The sequence below is a fragment of the Pygoscelis adeliae genome, unplaced genomic scaffold, assembly GCF_000699105.1.
Source record: "Pygoscelis adeliae isolate BGI_AS28 unplaced genomic scaffold, ASM69910v1 Scaffold160, whole genome shotgun sequence".
Lineage (NCBI taxonomy): Eukaryota > Metazoa > Chordata > Aves > Sphenisciformes > Spheniscidae > Pygoscelis > Pygoscelis adeliae.
The window spans coordinates 3,639,818-3,652,529 of record NW_008824035.1 but is presented as its reverse complement, the minus strand read 5'-3'; the positions used below and the strand labels follow the sequence as shown (position 1 = coordinate 3,652,529).

The 12,712-nt window shown below is 41.4% G+C and overlaps 1 protein-coding gene across 2 annotated transcripts in view; it reads right to left on the bottom strand.

The window, feature by feature from the left end:
* PLEKHM3 (pleckstrin homology domain containing, family M, member 3) overlaps positions 1 to 12,712 on the bottom strand; it is an 85,806-nt gene that overhangs the window by 37,416 nt on the left and 35,678 nt on the right. For both annotated transcript variants that reach the window (XM_009331965.1, XM_009331973.1), the window contains exon 5: positions 3,600 to 3,663. In XM_009331965.1, coding sequence (XP_009330240.1) covers positions 3,600 to 3,663 — 64 coding nt within the window. The remainder of the gene's footprint in view (positions 1 to 3,599; positions 3,664 to 12,712) is intronic.

The following is a 12,712-nucleotide window of genomic DNA, read 5'->3' as shown; positions in this document are numbered from 1 at the left end:
CCCTAAGTGTTCCCATGTAAACAAGCCTTCAAATCATCGTCTTTTTAAATCTGCTATCTGGCTCACAATTTCCATCCTTGACATCTAGTCATTTTTGCCGTTATGTGGATCCTTTTTATTTTACCATATCTTTTGGGGGTAGTATAACCAGGATGAAATAATTGCCATGATTAAGAGTGTTTCTACAGTAAAGACCATCACTGCAATAATCTTTGTACACTTGTATATCTTGCTATATTTAACATAAAAAACAGGCAAGACATTAGTTAACTCTGTGTGGATTAAGCACCTGAATTTTGAACTCGTCACAATAGCCACTTCAAGTCTTTTACTTTAAAAGCTCCCATTAATATGGAATCTAGTGTAAGTAGCAAGAATTACTTTTCCTAAGAAATGCAAGAGTCTTGTCTGAGTCGGCTTCTGTCCAAATCAATGTTTAACAGTGTAAAAACTGTTAGTCTCACCAAAAGCAGCCCCATAGTCACACAAAATGAATGGACAGTTTTTAACTCCAGCTTGCACGAACTGTGTCCACATGTCCATAAAACCAGTGATACGTCCATTAACAACGTCAGCAGAGAACAGAGTTCACACCTCCAATAGGTTTAGGGTGAAGTTACCCTGGACTGTGACTGCACCATCAGGGACTATACTGCACATAAGTAAGAGTAATCCATTTTTCCAGTGTACTATGTCTGCAAAAACCAACAATTTCAGGAGTGAATACTTGCTTCCTAACAACTGGAGGTCTCCCTCTTTAAAGCTTTAATTGGTTGGAATAGCCCTGGATAAACTAGCTAACAACGATGCGGTGGTGTTATGGGTGACACAGGGCAGATTACTCTCTGGGCAGATGACACCAGGGAGGGTTGGAAAGGAAAGCAAGTGTAGCCAATGGGGCAGAATAGGCAAGCTATCACACTTTGTGTTTCTGCTTGTTAAATCTGAATGTACCTAATTAGTTATCTTGCCTGCTAACACCTCCAACGACAGCAATGACAAGAGGATTCCAAGAATACGTACCCCATGGGAATGCCCATAGATAGACCGGCTGTAAACTTTAATGTAGTCCCTGGGACCCTGGTCTGCAGTGAAACCTTGCTGGGGTACATGTGTGCGTTTGTGTTTATTTTAAATAAATATGCACATACAAATAAAGACCATCACTTGCTGCCTCTTTGGTTAAAGGTCAGGCCTACTCACTCACATCCGCACTCATTAACATTTGTTAATGTGTAAAGTACTAGCAAAACCACTACCTCACCAGGATTTGGTGACTTTCCAAAATTAAGGACATTTGTTTCAATTTTTTCCACTCTGCTTTTAACCTCACAGTTAAGGTCTTCCCCCAGTAGAGCCCTGTCCACATGGATCCAAGTGACAGCCATCCCCAGACCATCAGATAGCTCAAGTATGTACTCTGCCACATCCATAAGGTCTAGGCATGGAGCTCTGTTAAGCTTGGAAAGAGATTTAAATTGGATTTCATTTTAGAATAGTATTATATGCTGCTTCATCTACCGGCAAACAGGCATTTCAACTGTTTTGCATCTAAGAACAGACCCTCATACCACCTTTTTGAAACTCAGCTGCTTGGTAGGAAATGACCCATGTTTTCTAATATCTTTAAAGATAATTTGGCTAGGAAACAAATCCGAATTGAGCTGGGACTAACCAGGGTAAAGGTTGCTTATATCTGCAGATTACCCCTCTCTGCTTTTCTAATGCACTCACCATGCCTTATCTTTCCATTAATCTTTAATAAACCTTTTAGTTAATTCCCCAAATACACGCAATCTACATGACAGCAGGATACAGTGCAAAAGCAGCCCACGGATATGAGGAAATAGGCAGCAGAGGAATCAAAAGGAGGGGAAACTTTTAGGACTAAAAAACACCCAAACTGCAGGTCAGTAGAAAATGATGAGCAATGAGGAGAAAGCAGCAGTAAGGGGCAAACCAGGGAGGAGGCAGAGGCTGTAAGGGTATTAGTGTTTCTCCGGCTGCTGGATTCATTTTCTCAACGGGGCCCTCCTCCCCTTTCCACTCTGGTTCCACTTTGACAAAAACAGGCAATCCAATTTCAAACTTGGAGCCTCTGAAATGTGGAAAACCCTCTCCAGGCTGACAACAAGGATATAGCTGAATTAAAAGGTAAATGCAATTTAACCCACCCCAGCAGAAATGGTAATCAAATTATATTGCCTCTAAATATGGTAAGTTTGGGGCTGGGGCCCTCAGGGGAAGAGAAGGTGTCTTGCAAACACAAACACAAAGAAACATGCTAAAGGGAACTGCTAAATCAATGGATGAATTGTGACTTCTACCCTCCCTCCCTCCCACAGGGTGCTTGATAAGCTGCTGATTGCTTCTAAAACATCTACTACCAATGTTAGGAACTGATTAAGCAGCTTACAAAGCACTGGGGGCTAACAGACAGGCCCACCAGGGAGACTCCAGCTCTGTAGTTAAGTAGCTTGCTTTTTCATGGCTTGATTATTAAAGATGAGATAGCAGAACATGCTGAAAAGATGTGGAAACAGTTTTAGACCTCAGATGACTGACCTTTTTACTTTATATATGGAATCACTTCTACCCTGTGACTTCATCAGCCAACAAAAGCCATGTTTCCTGCAGTTCTGTAGTCTCCAGCTCTGAGGGGCATCTGAACTACCTCAACTTAAATGTGTCAACTGAACATCCAGAACTGACTACGCTACCCATTATCCTGCAGAAAAGGCACCAGTAGACAAGGGAAACATCAGTGGAAGAGGCTTAAAATAATGTGTTTTACATATCACTGGCAATGGCATTAGACTGTGAATACAAATGTGCCCAGGTCAGCTAGGGCATCTTACCTCATTGCTTCCTCCATTGTGCATCTGAGCGCTGCAGCACATTCACCTTAGATTCCCTATCCTCTCTTTTCACCTCTTTCTGCCAAACTCTTCTTGTTTAATCTGGTACATAATAAAATTCTGCTGTTCAGGCAGATGTGCTGCAAGGTGCTTGCTTAGTTCAATCAATATCAATGCAAAGACATGTTTTGCTGGCACATTACCTGTTCTGTGGTCACATCTGTCATAGTAATACTGCACGGCTTAACTTTGTGTAGCAGGCTTGCTGAGGTTTTTGTGTTTTGTTTTGGGTTTTTTATTATTTTTTCCTCTCTTGTGGTAATGTCTAGCAGACTTTGTAAATTAGCATGTTGCACTAGGGACTGTACAAACTCATAAATTCCTGAGTAACCATTCTTTCAAGCGAAGTAATAAATACTACTTGTCACCTGTAGGCTGAGCCTTAGATGAGCCTTCATTGATCAGATGAAAAATTTCTCACAGCAAGTTCTCTTTGCAGACTACAGTTTTCTTTCACAGTCTCTCCCACCCCATTTCAACACTGACGCTCTAGGCTTTCTCTCTCTCATCCCTAACCAATGCCCCTGTTAACCCATTTTTATATTAAACTATAAACCACAGAGATGGCTTGGAAGTAAAGCTATTTATGCTACGATTAGCTAGAAGGGGGAATGTACAATTAGTTTTGAAGATGAGAACAGGCTTGATATGTAACAGGTAGAATTATTTGAAGAAACTTACCTGCTGAAGGTCTGCGAGAGAATAAAGATGGATTTGCTGGAGAAGATACTCTCTGGGAAAGATCCTGGAAGAGAGAAAAATGGATGTGTGTCATGCCTTTTTGACTGGGAAACTCAAAGATTTCCTCTCCCCACCAAAAGACTGCAGAACAATGATGCTAGAGAGAGAGCTTGTCAGAAACCGGAATTATGTCACCCTGTAAGCACCAGCTACTTCTACAGCATTCCTCATGGGCACAACAATTCCACAATAAGAATGAATGCTGTGCCAGTGTCATTCTTCAACTGTCAGGTAAGCATGTATCATGACATTTACAGTCCTTGAAAGCTCATCCTGAGCACAGAAGCTGTTTCTTTAAACAACCCAGTAATAAAAACAAATAACTCAAACTACACATTAAAAGTATTTCTTATGGTTTTAAGTACAAGATTCCTGGTCTGCTAGAAAGCTGTAACAGTTAATTTCAGATGTGATTTATGGTTTTGTAGCTGAAATAACTATATTGGGAAAAATGTCATGCAGATACTGTTCTTCCAACATAAAGTTGATTGATATCAATTCCCTTTCGCATACAGAAATATATGTATTGGTATAGACTTTATAATGACTTATTTGAGAAAGGCATATTTTCCTTACATAAACCAAGGTTTCAGGAAAGACCATTGATTATCCACTGACAGACCAGTTCAGTAAAGCTAAATTACAGAAACCTGAACAGAGACGTCCTAATTAGAGTGACTTGCAGTAAAATGAAAAACTGGGTTAAAGTAACATTACAGAGAAAAATGGACCTTGTAAAGGTAAGTGGATATTAGCAAGAAAAGTTTATGAAAACCTATGTATCTGCCATAAAGATATCAGGAAGAGAAAAAGTGCATCTAATTAAAATGTCTATCTGTGTGTGCACACAGAAAGACACAACCAGCCAACCAGCTTTATTTTCCATCCATCCAGAACAAATATAAGACCATGCTAAGGTATCGTGGGGAGTGGAGAATCACATCGCTCTTGCAAAAAAAGCAACCAAATATCTCAAGAGGTGCAACTATTTTACACTGCACGTTGCTTAGAGAAGAAATCGTGAACTCAGTTCCTACATTACAATCATGTAGTTTTAAGGCAATACAGAAACGAAATTCTTGATATTTTTAAATGCATGAACAAAGCTCTGACAAAGACTGGTTTGTAATGGTAGAACTGAATGGCAGTGAACAGAAAGACCACTGGACACGTTCAAGAAAAACAAAGATACTGAAAGGCCGATATGCACTTACATGATCATGAGATGAGACTAATGAGAAAGTACACAGGAACTCAAAGAAGAGATTTTAGAAGCTGCGACAACATAATTAGCTTAAACACAGATCAGCAGGGATAACAGTACCCCAACTGCAATCTTTGACAAAACACCGAATCTAAGAAATAATGGAAGCACCTCGGTTCATTGTACTCCATTAGTTGTCTTAAACAACTATCTTAAACTGACGCTTTCAAAGCTGTCTTGGAGGGACTAGGACTTTTCACTCCTGTTAAGGTGAGTGGTACAAAGTCTCATACTCCTTTTGTACTTTTGAAAAAAAATCTAAGCTGTATTGGGGTGGGAGGGGAAGAGTCCTGCACGCAAGGCACTCGCAACCGGGCACTGCCAATCTTACAGCACTCTTCTAGAGCAGGACTGTGCCCTTGCTCCTTCTGACTCACCAAGCACATCTGCTCAAATTCTCAGCTGCAGTCTCACTGGGATACTGCAGTCTCCCCTTTCAGTTCTGTAGGCTATACCATCGCTCCTATTAGAGGTAAACATGTTTCAGTGGCTCTGCTGCATCACACCTTCATAATACATTTGGCACAATGTCAAAGACCGCTAGAAAACAGTAAAAATCCAGATATCAGACAACATATGACATTGGGATTCCTCATCTGTGCATAGAAGATTTACTAAAATTGATTGTTAGGGAGTCAACTCTGAACAGCATTTTGAAGCCATTAGTATTTTTCAGCTCTGATAGAATTTCTTTCATTAAAATTTCCCCATCATTCTCCCCGATCACACAGGCAGGCACTAAACAGCTTTTCCAGGAACTGTATTATTTACTGATGCCCTTACAGCACTGCTAAGGAAAATAATGAGCTAATGAAAGATTTCGTTTTTCAGGAAATAGCCTGAATAGCCCATAAGGCAGAAACTGTCAATGACTAATATCAATGACTAACATCACGTTCCCCTGCCTTCAAGGACTGCATTTTATTTCCTGCAAGTTCTGACTCCTCATAAAAAGTGTGCAGATGAAAAGCAAACTCATGATCGAGGGACTTCCTTTGTCAGGTGAGTCTCAGCCAGCACAGGCCCTGGTGACAGTCATCCTCTCCCTGTACCTGTCCCTCTCCCTGATACATGTTAGTTTGCAGCAGCAGCAGCTCTGCAGAGCCAGCATCCAACATTCCTCCTCCCTTCCAAATCTGTTTTCCAGGAAAAGAAGTATGGAAAGACTCCTCCCAGTCTTATGCGAGACACATATATACACACACACACACCCTGCACTCAAGTGAGAGGAGGGCTTATTTCCATTGCTATGGAAACTGAGGCATTAATAAACCCTCAGTAAGTAAGGCTGGTCCAGCTTCAGATTTGCAGTCCTTTTATTGACTCGAAAAATCACAATTTGGTTGTGGTGGGCCACAGAAAAACAGCTGAGCAGCCAGAGCTCGCATATACAACAGCATTTACAAAATTTCTTATGAAGTAACTGGACCAGTTCCTGTATGGTTCCCAATACATGCGGATGTGCAAAACACTCCCTCAACAGCTGCCCACATCACCAAAGGTGGAGAGCACACAGCTCCATGAGAGTGAAACCACTGAAATCGCCTAAAAGTAGGCAGCTCAGTCCCTAATCATTTAAAATATAAATGATGCACCTTCACCACACCTGTGGTAAGCTGAGCGGCTATTTCAAAAACACATCTTGCTGTGCTGCAAGTCTGCAATTAAGATCTCCTCCAGAAAACTTCTATTAGTCCCATTTGGAAAGAAAAACTGAAACTCAACAGCTACCTGAACATAACTTGGGAAGCCACCTCCCAAAAATGTGTCTGTTTATTGCCAGTTTTGTCAGCCTCTAGTGGATGGGGAACAAGAGCATAAGAAGCACCAGAATATCAAACCCAAACACGTTTTCAAAAAAACTCATCATAAAACGCAAGCAAATCAGTTGGGGCAGGAAATCCACACACACCAAGTAGTCCAGTGAGCAAGAAAATGAATGACCCGGTTTCCAATGGCTTGCTTGCCTGCACAGGTTCTCCGAGCCTAATAAGGTGATGTCTTATATAAAGTCTTTTTCAGTAGGGGGCACACAGGACTAATTCAGAGCCTCTTGCTTCTCGACCCAGACACTTCCTCTCATGAAACTAGTAGGAACGTAATGTCTTTGCCACCTTCATCCCTCTGTCAACTGCAACTGAAACTGGCCAAAGGAAGCCAAAGTCAGTAGAGTACAGCAGGCAAGACGGGCTCACACAAACACCACGCCATTGCATCAGCGTCCAGACAAAGTACTACACGGCGTCCAAATCAACCTAAAATCACATTCATGTCTAAAAAACTGACACAGACCACAGAGCAGGCTAAGATAACTACTTAGAAATATTTCACTAGAAAACACATATTTACTTTCTGCATGAGATGGAGCTTTGAGCATGCTTGGGTTAATATAAGGCCTTGATCGAAAAAGACCAAAACATTTGCGTGCATTTTATTTTTCCCTTGATATAAAGGTCCTTTACAAACACTAAGTGGGAAACCTCTGATAAGTTATTTGAAAGCAAAATAAAAGATGTCAGTTTTGTAAATCTTTTGATCGATGCGCTATAACAAACTGGATTTTTTTTTTAAAGTTGGTCAAGTAAAAGCATTCAATAAACACTGTCCTTTCAGTCAAATCTTAACACAGAAAAAAACTGGAGTGAACTAGACAGAGGTCAAATGTAAGATGTTAAGACTCATCACAATAAAAACTCAAACCTCTGCTGCTTCAGAATGTGACCTGTGACCCTTGAAAGACAAATGGTATTGAGTGCATGTCTCGCTAAAAGCACCTCCTAAGCTTTCACAGTTTGGAAACTCCCGGACCAGTTTCACCATCCATGCAAAACAGAACAGTTGTGAGTCACAGGATTGCTGTGCTGTAAACCCTGGCTACCAGTCAGGGTTAAGCCTGCAATGAACAAATCAAGTTCAATGCTAACCAGCCCTCCAGCTTTGCCAGTTCCTGTGAACAATGAAATCCAAAGTCCTATTGGTTAAAGGTCTCTAAATTGCTTTATTGTTATGTGCTAGAAATAAAAGCAATCAATGCAAGCAGGAAAGAAACGCACCATCAGAGACTTTCAGTCCAACTGAAAGAGAGAATTGAGCATTCTCAGTTTGTGATTATTATTCTTTTTTGTTTGATACTTTGTAATCCAAAGCATAACCTTCAGGCAAGATAGAACCAGAAATTTCATCCGTTCCCTTTCCGGATGATCTTATCAGGTAAGTATTTGCACAAACAAAGGTTATCTCCTAGTGTCCTCCTGCAAACAAAACCACTGATAAGACTTTGCTTTTTGCATTTGGACAAAGTGTGTAGTCATGGTGCTTTGTTAGCACTAAGTAATTGCTCTGCATTTAAAGCCTGTTTATCATCAGCTTAGGTGATTTTTCTCCAATGGGTTAAATACCCTGACAGCTCTGCTAAAGCTACAACCAATTAATCTGCCCAAGCCTGACACTATAACCAAAGTACAAACGCGATAAGCAGAGCGAACTCTTCTTTTTACACCGTAATCAAAAGAAATCAAGTTAGCTGGCAGGTGGGCACAACCAAGTCTCTTTTGTACCAAAAAACCTGCTGAAACGTAGGATGGGAGGAGGGAGGGGAAGCTGGCACCACTATTTCATGTGCCAGCCAGGAGTGTCTTGTTTGACCAGGCTGAGAATTGTATGACTGAGCTCTGACTCATGGGAGACGCAGATGCACCAGTCTAGTACGAAGCCACATTCAGACGTCCTCTTCTCCACCCCTCTGCAGGAAGCTGCTACACCCACAGCTGGCACAGCACCACAGGTACCAAGTCCATTGTCTCAGCCAGCACAGTTCATACCCTGGCACTGCAACTTACACCACCACCAATTTACTTTTAGGCTACTGCACTATGCTGCAAACTAAAGCAGCTGACAGGCAAGCACATACCGATTACAGCTGTTCCCATTTTCTTTTTTGCCCCCTAGACAAGGGGCAAGAGGACCTCTGAAGTCCCTGCAGTGTGCACCACCAACAGCTGCGGCTGTGTGCACAGCATATGGGCAGGAACTGCGTGCGCTCTGATCTCATTGACAGGAGCTCAAATTTTTCAGAGTTACTATTTGATTTAAAAAGTACAAAGGGATATCAGTGAATTGCCAGTTATCCCAAATATATGTGGCAGGCTAAATAACATCTCTTGCTAGGTTTTCTCTTGCAATTAATTTGACATGGAATCTGTTAATTTAAGGTAGAGAACAGCATCAGAGGTGGGGGAAAAGGTAGGATTTTTTTCAGTGTTGCTAATTCTTATAGTTTTATTCAGGCTTTTGATTTTGTATTTCCTTGGAAATCTCAGCTCCTGGAAGTATGTTGGGAGAGGAGAACCCCAACCTTCCAGCCAAAAAAAGTTACTCAAGGAAATGGGGCCCTAGGAAACCCTGTGATTTGAAAGTCAAAAGATAATAATAAATTAATGAATTTAAAATGAAACAAAACACGACTTATTTATTTCATTCTTGTAGTATTATACCAGATTGATTATTTTTTTCTAATTCTATGGGTCTGGCTAAAAAAGTGTTTGTGAACCATTTCGCATTCGTGAGGTATGAACACTCTTCTGGTTATGTTCTGGGAGCTGCCATTCCTATATATCCAGCCCACACTAAGTGCTAGATTTATTAGCAAGCATGTCCAGGTAAGGTATTGTTTCATGTTGTTATGAAATTCCCCCTGAGCATCCCTATATTAAAACAGTTACTCTTATCATCCATGAGCAATCCTGAACCAGTACATAAACTTTCAACCAAAATGCAGTACACTAACTCTCTCTCCTCTGTGGTCACTTGAGCAACGTTACGGTAACTTTGTGAAAGACAAGAATTACTACAGATCAAACTCAGGAATCAAGTACTGCTGTTACTAAAAGCAGGATGCAGAGTTAGAGGCACAGTTTCATTCTGAAATCAAAAATCCCCCAATTAACTTGAAATGAAGAATAAAAAATGCTCTCTGCTTTTGTCAGGCACTTCTGAACCCTTGCAGTTTGCTGCTGGAAGTTCTGATATAAAAACACAGAGATAAAAATGGCACAAGTCATATTTAGTGTGGTGTCCATATCTAATAGGAACGTCTTTTTAAATCACTATTTTTTTTAAAGCAATCTAGTCTCAAAAGGTGAATGGAAACTACCATTTTGAAAGATGTCTAATATTACTGATCTATTTGACAAGGAGATGCAGGTGTGCCCCTAGATCGGAAAATGCTAACATGAACTAAAAGACCCACCTGTTCTCTGGAAAACTTATCATATATACCCTGGCATGCTCCTCAGCTGGATGCTTACCATGGTAGAGCACTGGCTTGTGCTTTTAACCTTCCCTTGGCTTGAACAGACAGCAGTACTGCCTCCACCCTGGCTGCTCTGGCACACATCTTGCTGCTCCAGCTCTGTTTGTTACCCCTAGTTGAAACGAAAGCTCAAAGTCCACCTTAACTCCATCCCCTATAGTTTTAGCCAAATGCTTTTTAAGACGTTAACTTGCAAGGACCCTGCATGCACAGTTACTTCTTCAAAAAGACACAAAAGTTGAAGCAAAGGGGTGGTCTGTTTGTAAGAGCTACATCAACAGGCATGCTTTATTTCAGCTACTGCGATGACTACACGCATGCAGGATCTATATAAAACAACAAACGGCTCATGCATACTTCTCTGCATTTATTTTCTCACCTTCCCTCACTTTGGGGTGTTGTTTGGTCTTAACAGTGGATTCTCCCAGGATATCCAGATATCCTCTTTGAATGAGTTTCTCTCACCCTCTTTTCAATTACTCGTGCAACAAATTTTCTTCTTCTGTTGGTCTTGCCGTTAATTCAGAGCCCTGAGTGCTATGAAACCACATCCTTCTGTTCCTTTCCTGCTCAAACTTTCTTTTTGCAGTCTACTGCTTTCACAAGTTGTGTCTTTGTTTTCCTGCTTTGGGATTTTCCACTCTCCAAATGGTCTACCCATTGCAAAGAAAATGGAGAAAACAGTCTCCTTTGATAGTCTGGACATGACTTAATGACCTTCTGTTGTCCTTGGTCTGAAAGATGACATAGCCCCAGCTTCACATACGTGAGGTATTTGGTGGCATAGTGATTGCATAAGATCAATCAGGATTCCTGTGATGTGTTTATACAGGTTCCTCAATTGTCACACAAATATTTTGAAAGTAATCTACTCCTGTAGTCAGATGTGATATGTCTAAGGCCTCACTGTAGGAAGTGACAGGACTCTATTGTTCAGCATAACTGAATTTGGGCTTGTTTTGCATTGTGCTGACAGACCGGCAGGCTCCGCCAGGACCACGTGTCTGTGGCACTGGAGGTGTACCTTTAGCCTCCTGCTGCAACAGCGAGCTCTAATTTGGTCTTCCTGTAAGATGCTAAGTAATGTATCTAGCACTGGAGTTTTGCTAGGGTAAAACTGATGTATTGCTGTTCTAGAGCTGATAGACAAATGGTATCAGACAGAGATGAGTAACAAGAGGCAAATTTTTCCATATAGTTTCTCACCACCATTCAGAAGATTTACTTACAGAGCAAGGGCACTGCAACGAGCACTAATGTATAGGGGAAAGTGCTGCAGAACATTTACCTTGTGTCGCTGCCATCTGTCTAAAATATCTGGGCTAGCAACAACTGAACTGCAAGTTTAGGTGTATAGCTGAGAGAGCAGAGAGCCCAGAGAGAGCTCCAAGGTTGACCTGGGCTAGCCTACCCTACAGTAGACATGGAAGTGCCTGAAGACTTCCCAAACAATCATTCTGACAGCTCCTTGACTGAAGAGCCTTCAACCATGACAAGAACAGAGGAAAAGAGGCTGCAGCACACAAACACGCTGTTAGCGTGTCTTATGTCTAGAGTAAAAGGAAGAAAGCAAAACCAGAATAAAACCTGCATCATTCAGCACGACTTCACAGAATAACCTCAGTATATAATGGACTTGGAGATTCTCGCTCTTTCCCAGCTATCAAGTTTATTGACTCCATCTTGTTTGCCTGTGCCATTCATTCATCATCCATCATCCCACAATCTGCAGGTGGTAGTGGGATCTGTACAGCTCCACTTGTACTAATTCTCTGTTGGCTCTAGGCTTTGGTCTTGCATGTTTCTGCCTGAACAGCATCCACACAAGCAAGACAACCGAAACAAGCAAGAACTTGTTGAGTAAAGACATTTGCAGCAAATTATGTCTGTTGCAATACTGAGGTGACAGCCACAGCAAACTAGGCATAACAATGTCCCTTGTAAAACAGCAAGCTCAGCAACAGGCTCGGAGTCTCAGCTGGCTAATCTCAGAGGAACGCTGCTGATACGCACCGGTGGAGGGCCTTCTTTCTCCTCCCAGCCAAGTCTGAATTCTTTTATTTTTTTCCCTTGCAAATATAAAAAGAGCTTAGCATCCAGTGGAGCAATCGGTGAGAACAAATCACTATAACTGAAGACGACCACTCTTGTTGTGAGCCTTCTAGCTACTTTCAGGATTTCTTCTGCTTCTTTTCCTTTCTTCCTTCCTTTTTTTCTTCCTTTCTTTCTACTTAGTCACTTGTTTCTTCAAAGTTCCCAATGTGGTTCAGCCCTGAGTTCTCTGCTAGATGCCAAGTTTCAAAGTTCCCAAAGTACCTATCTATGCACACCAAGCATTATAAATAACATTTCCACATTCAAGCCAACTGGATCCTGAGCTAACCCGGTTTATAGCCATCTGGAATTCTTCAGAAAAAGTGACTTGTAAGCACTGTAAACAGTTTTGTCTTCCCAGAGGACACCAAGAGTTTCCAACTT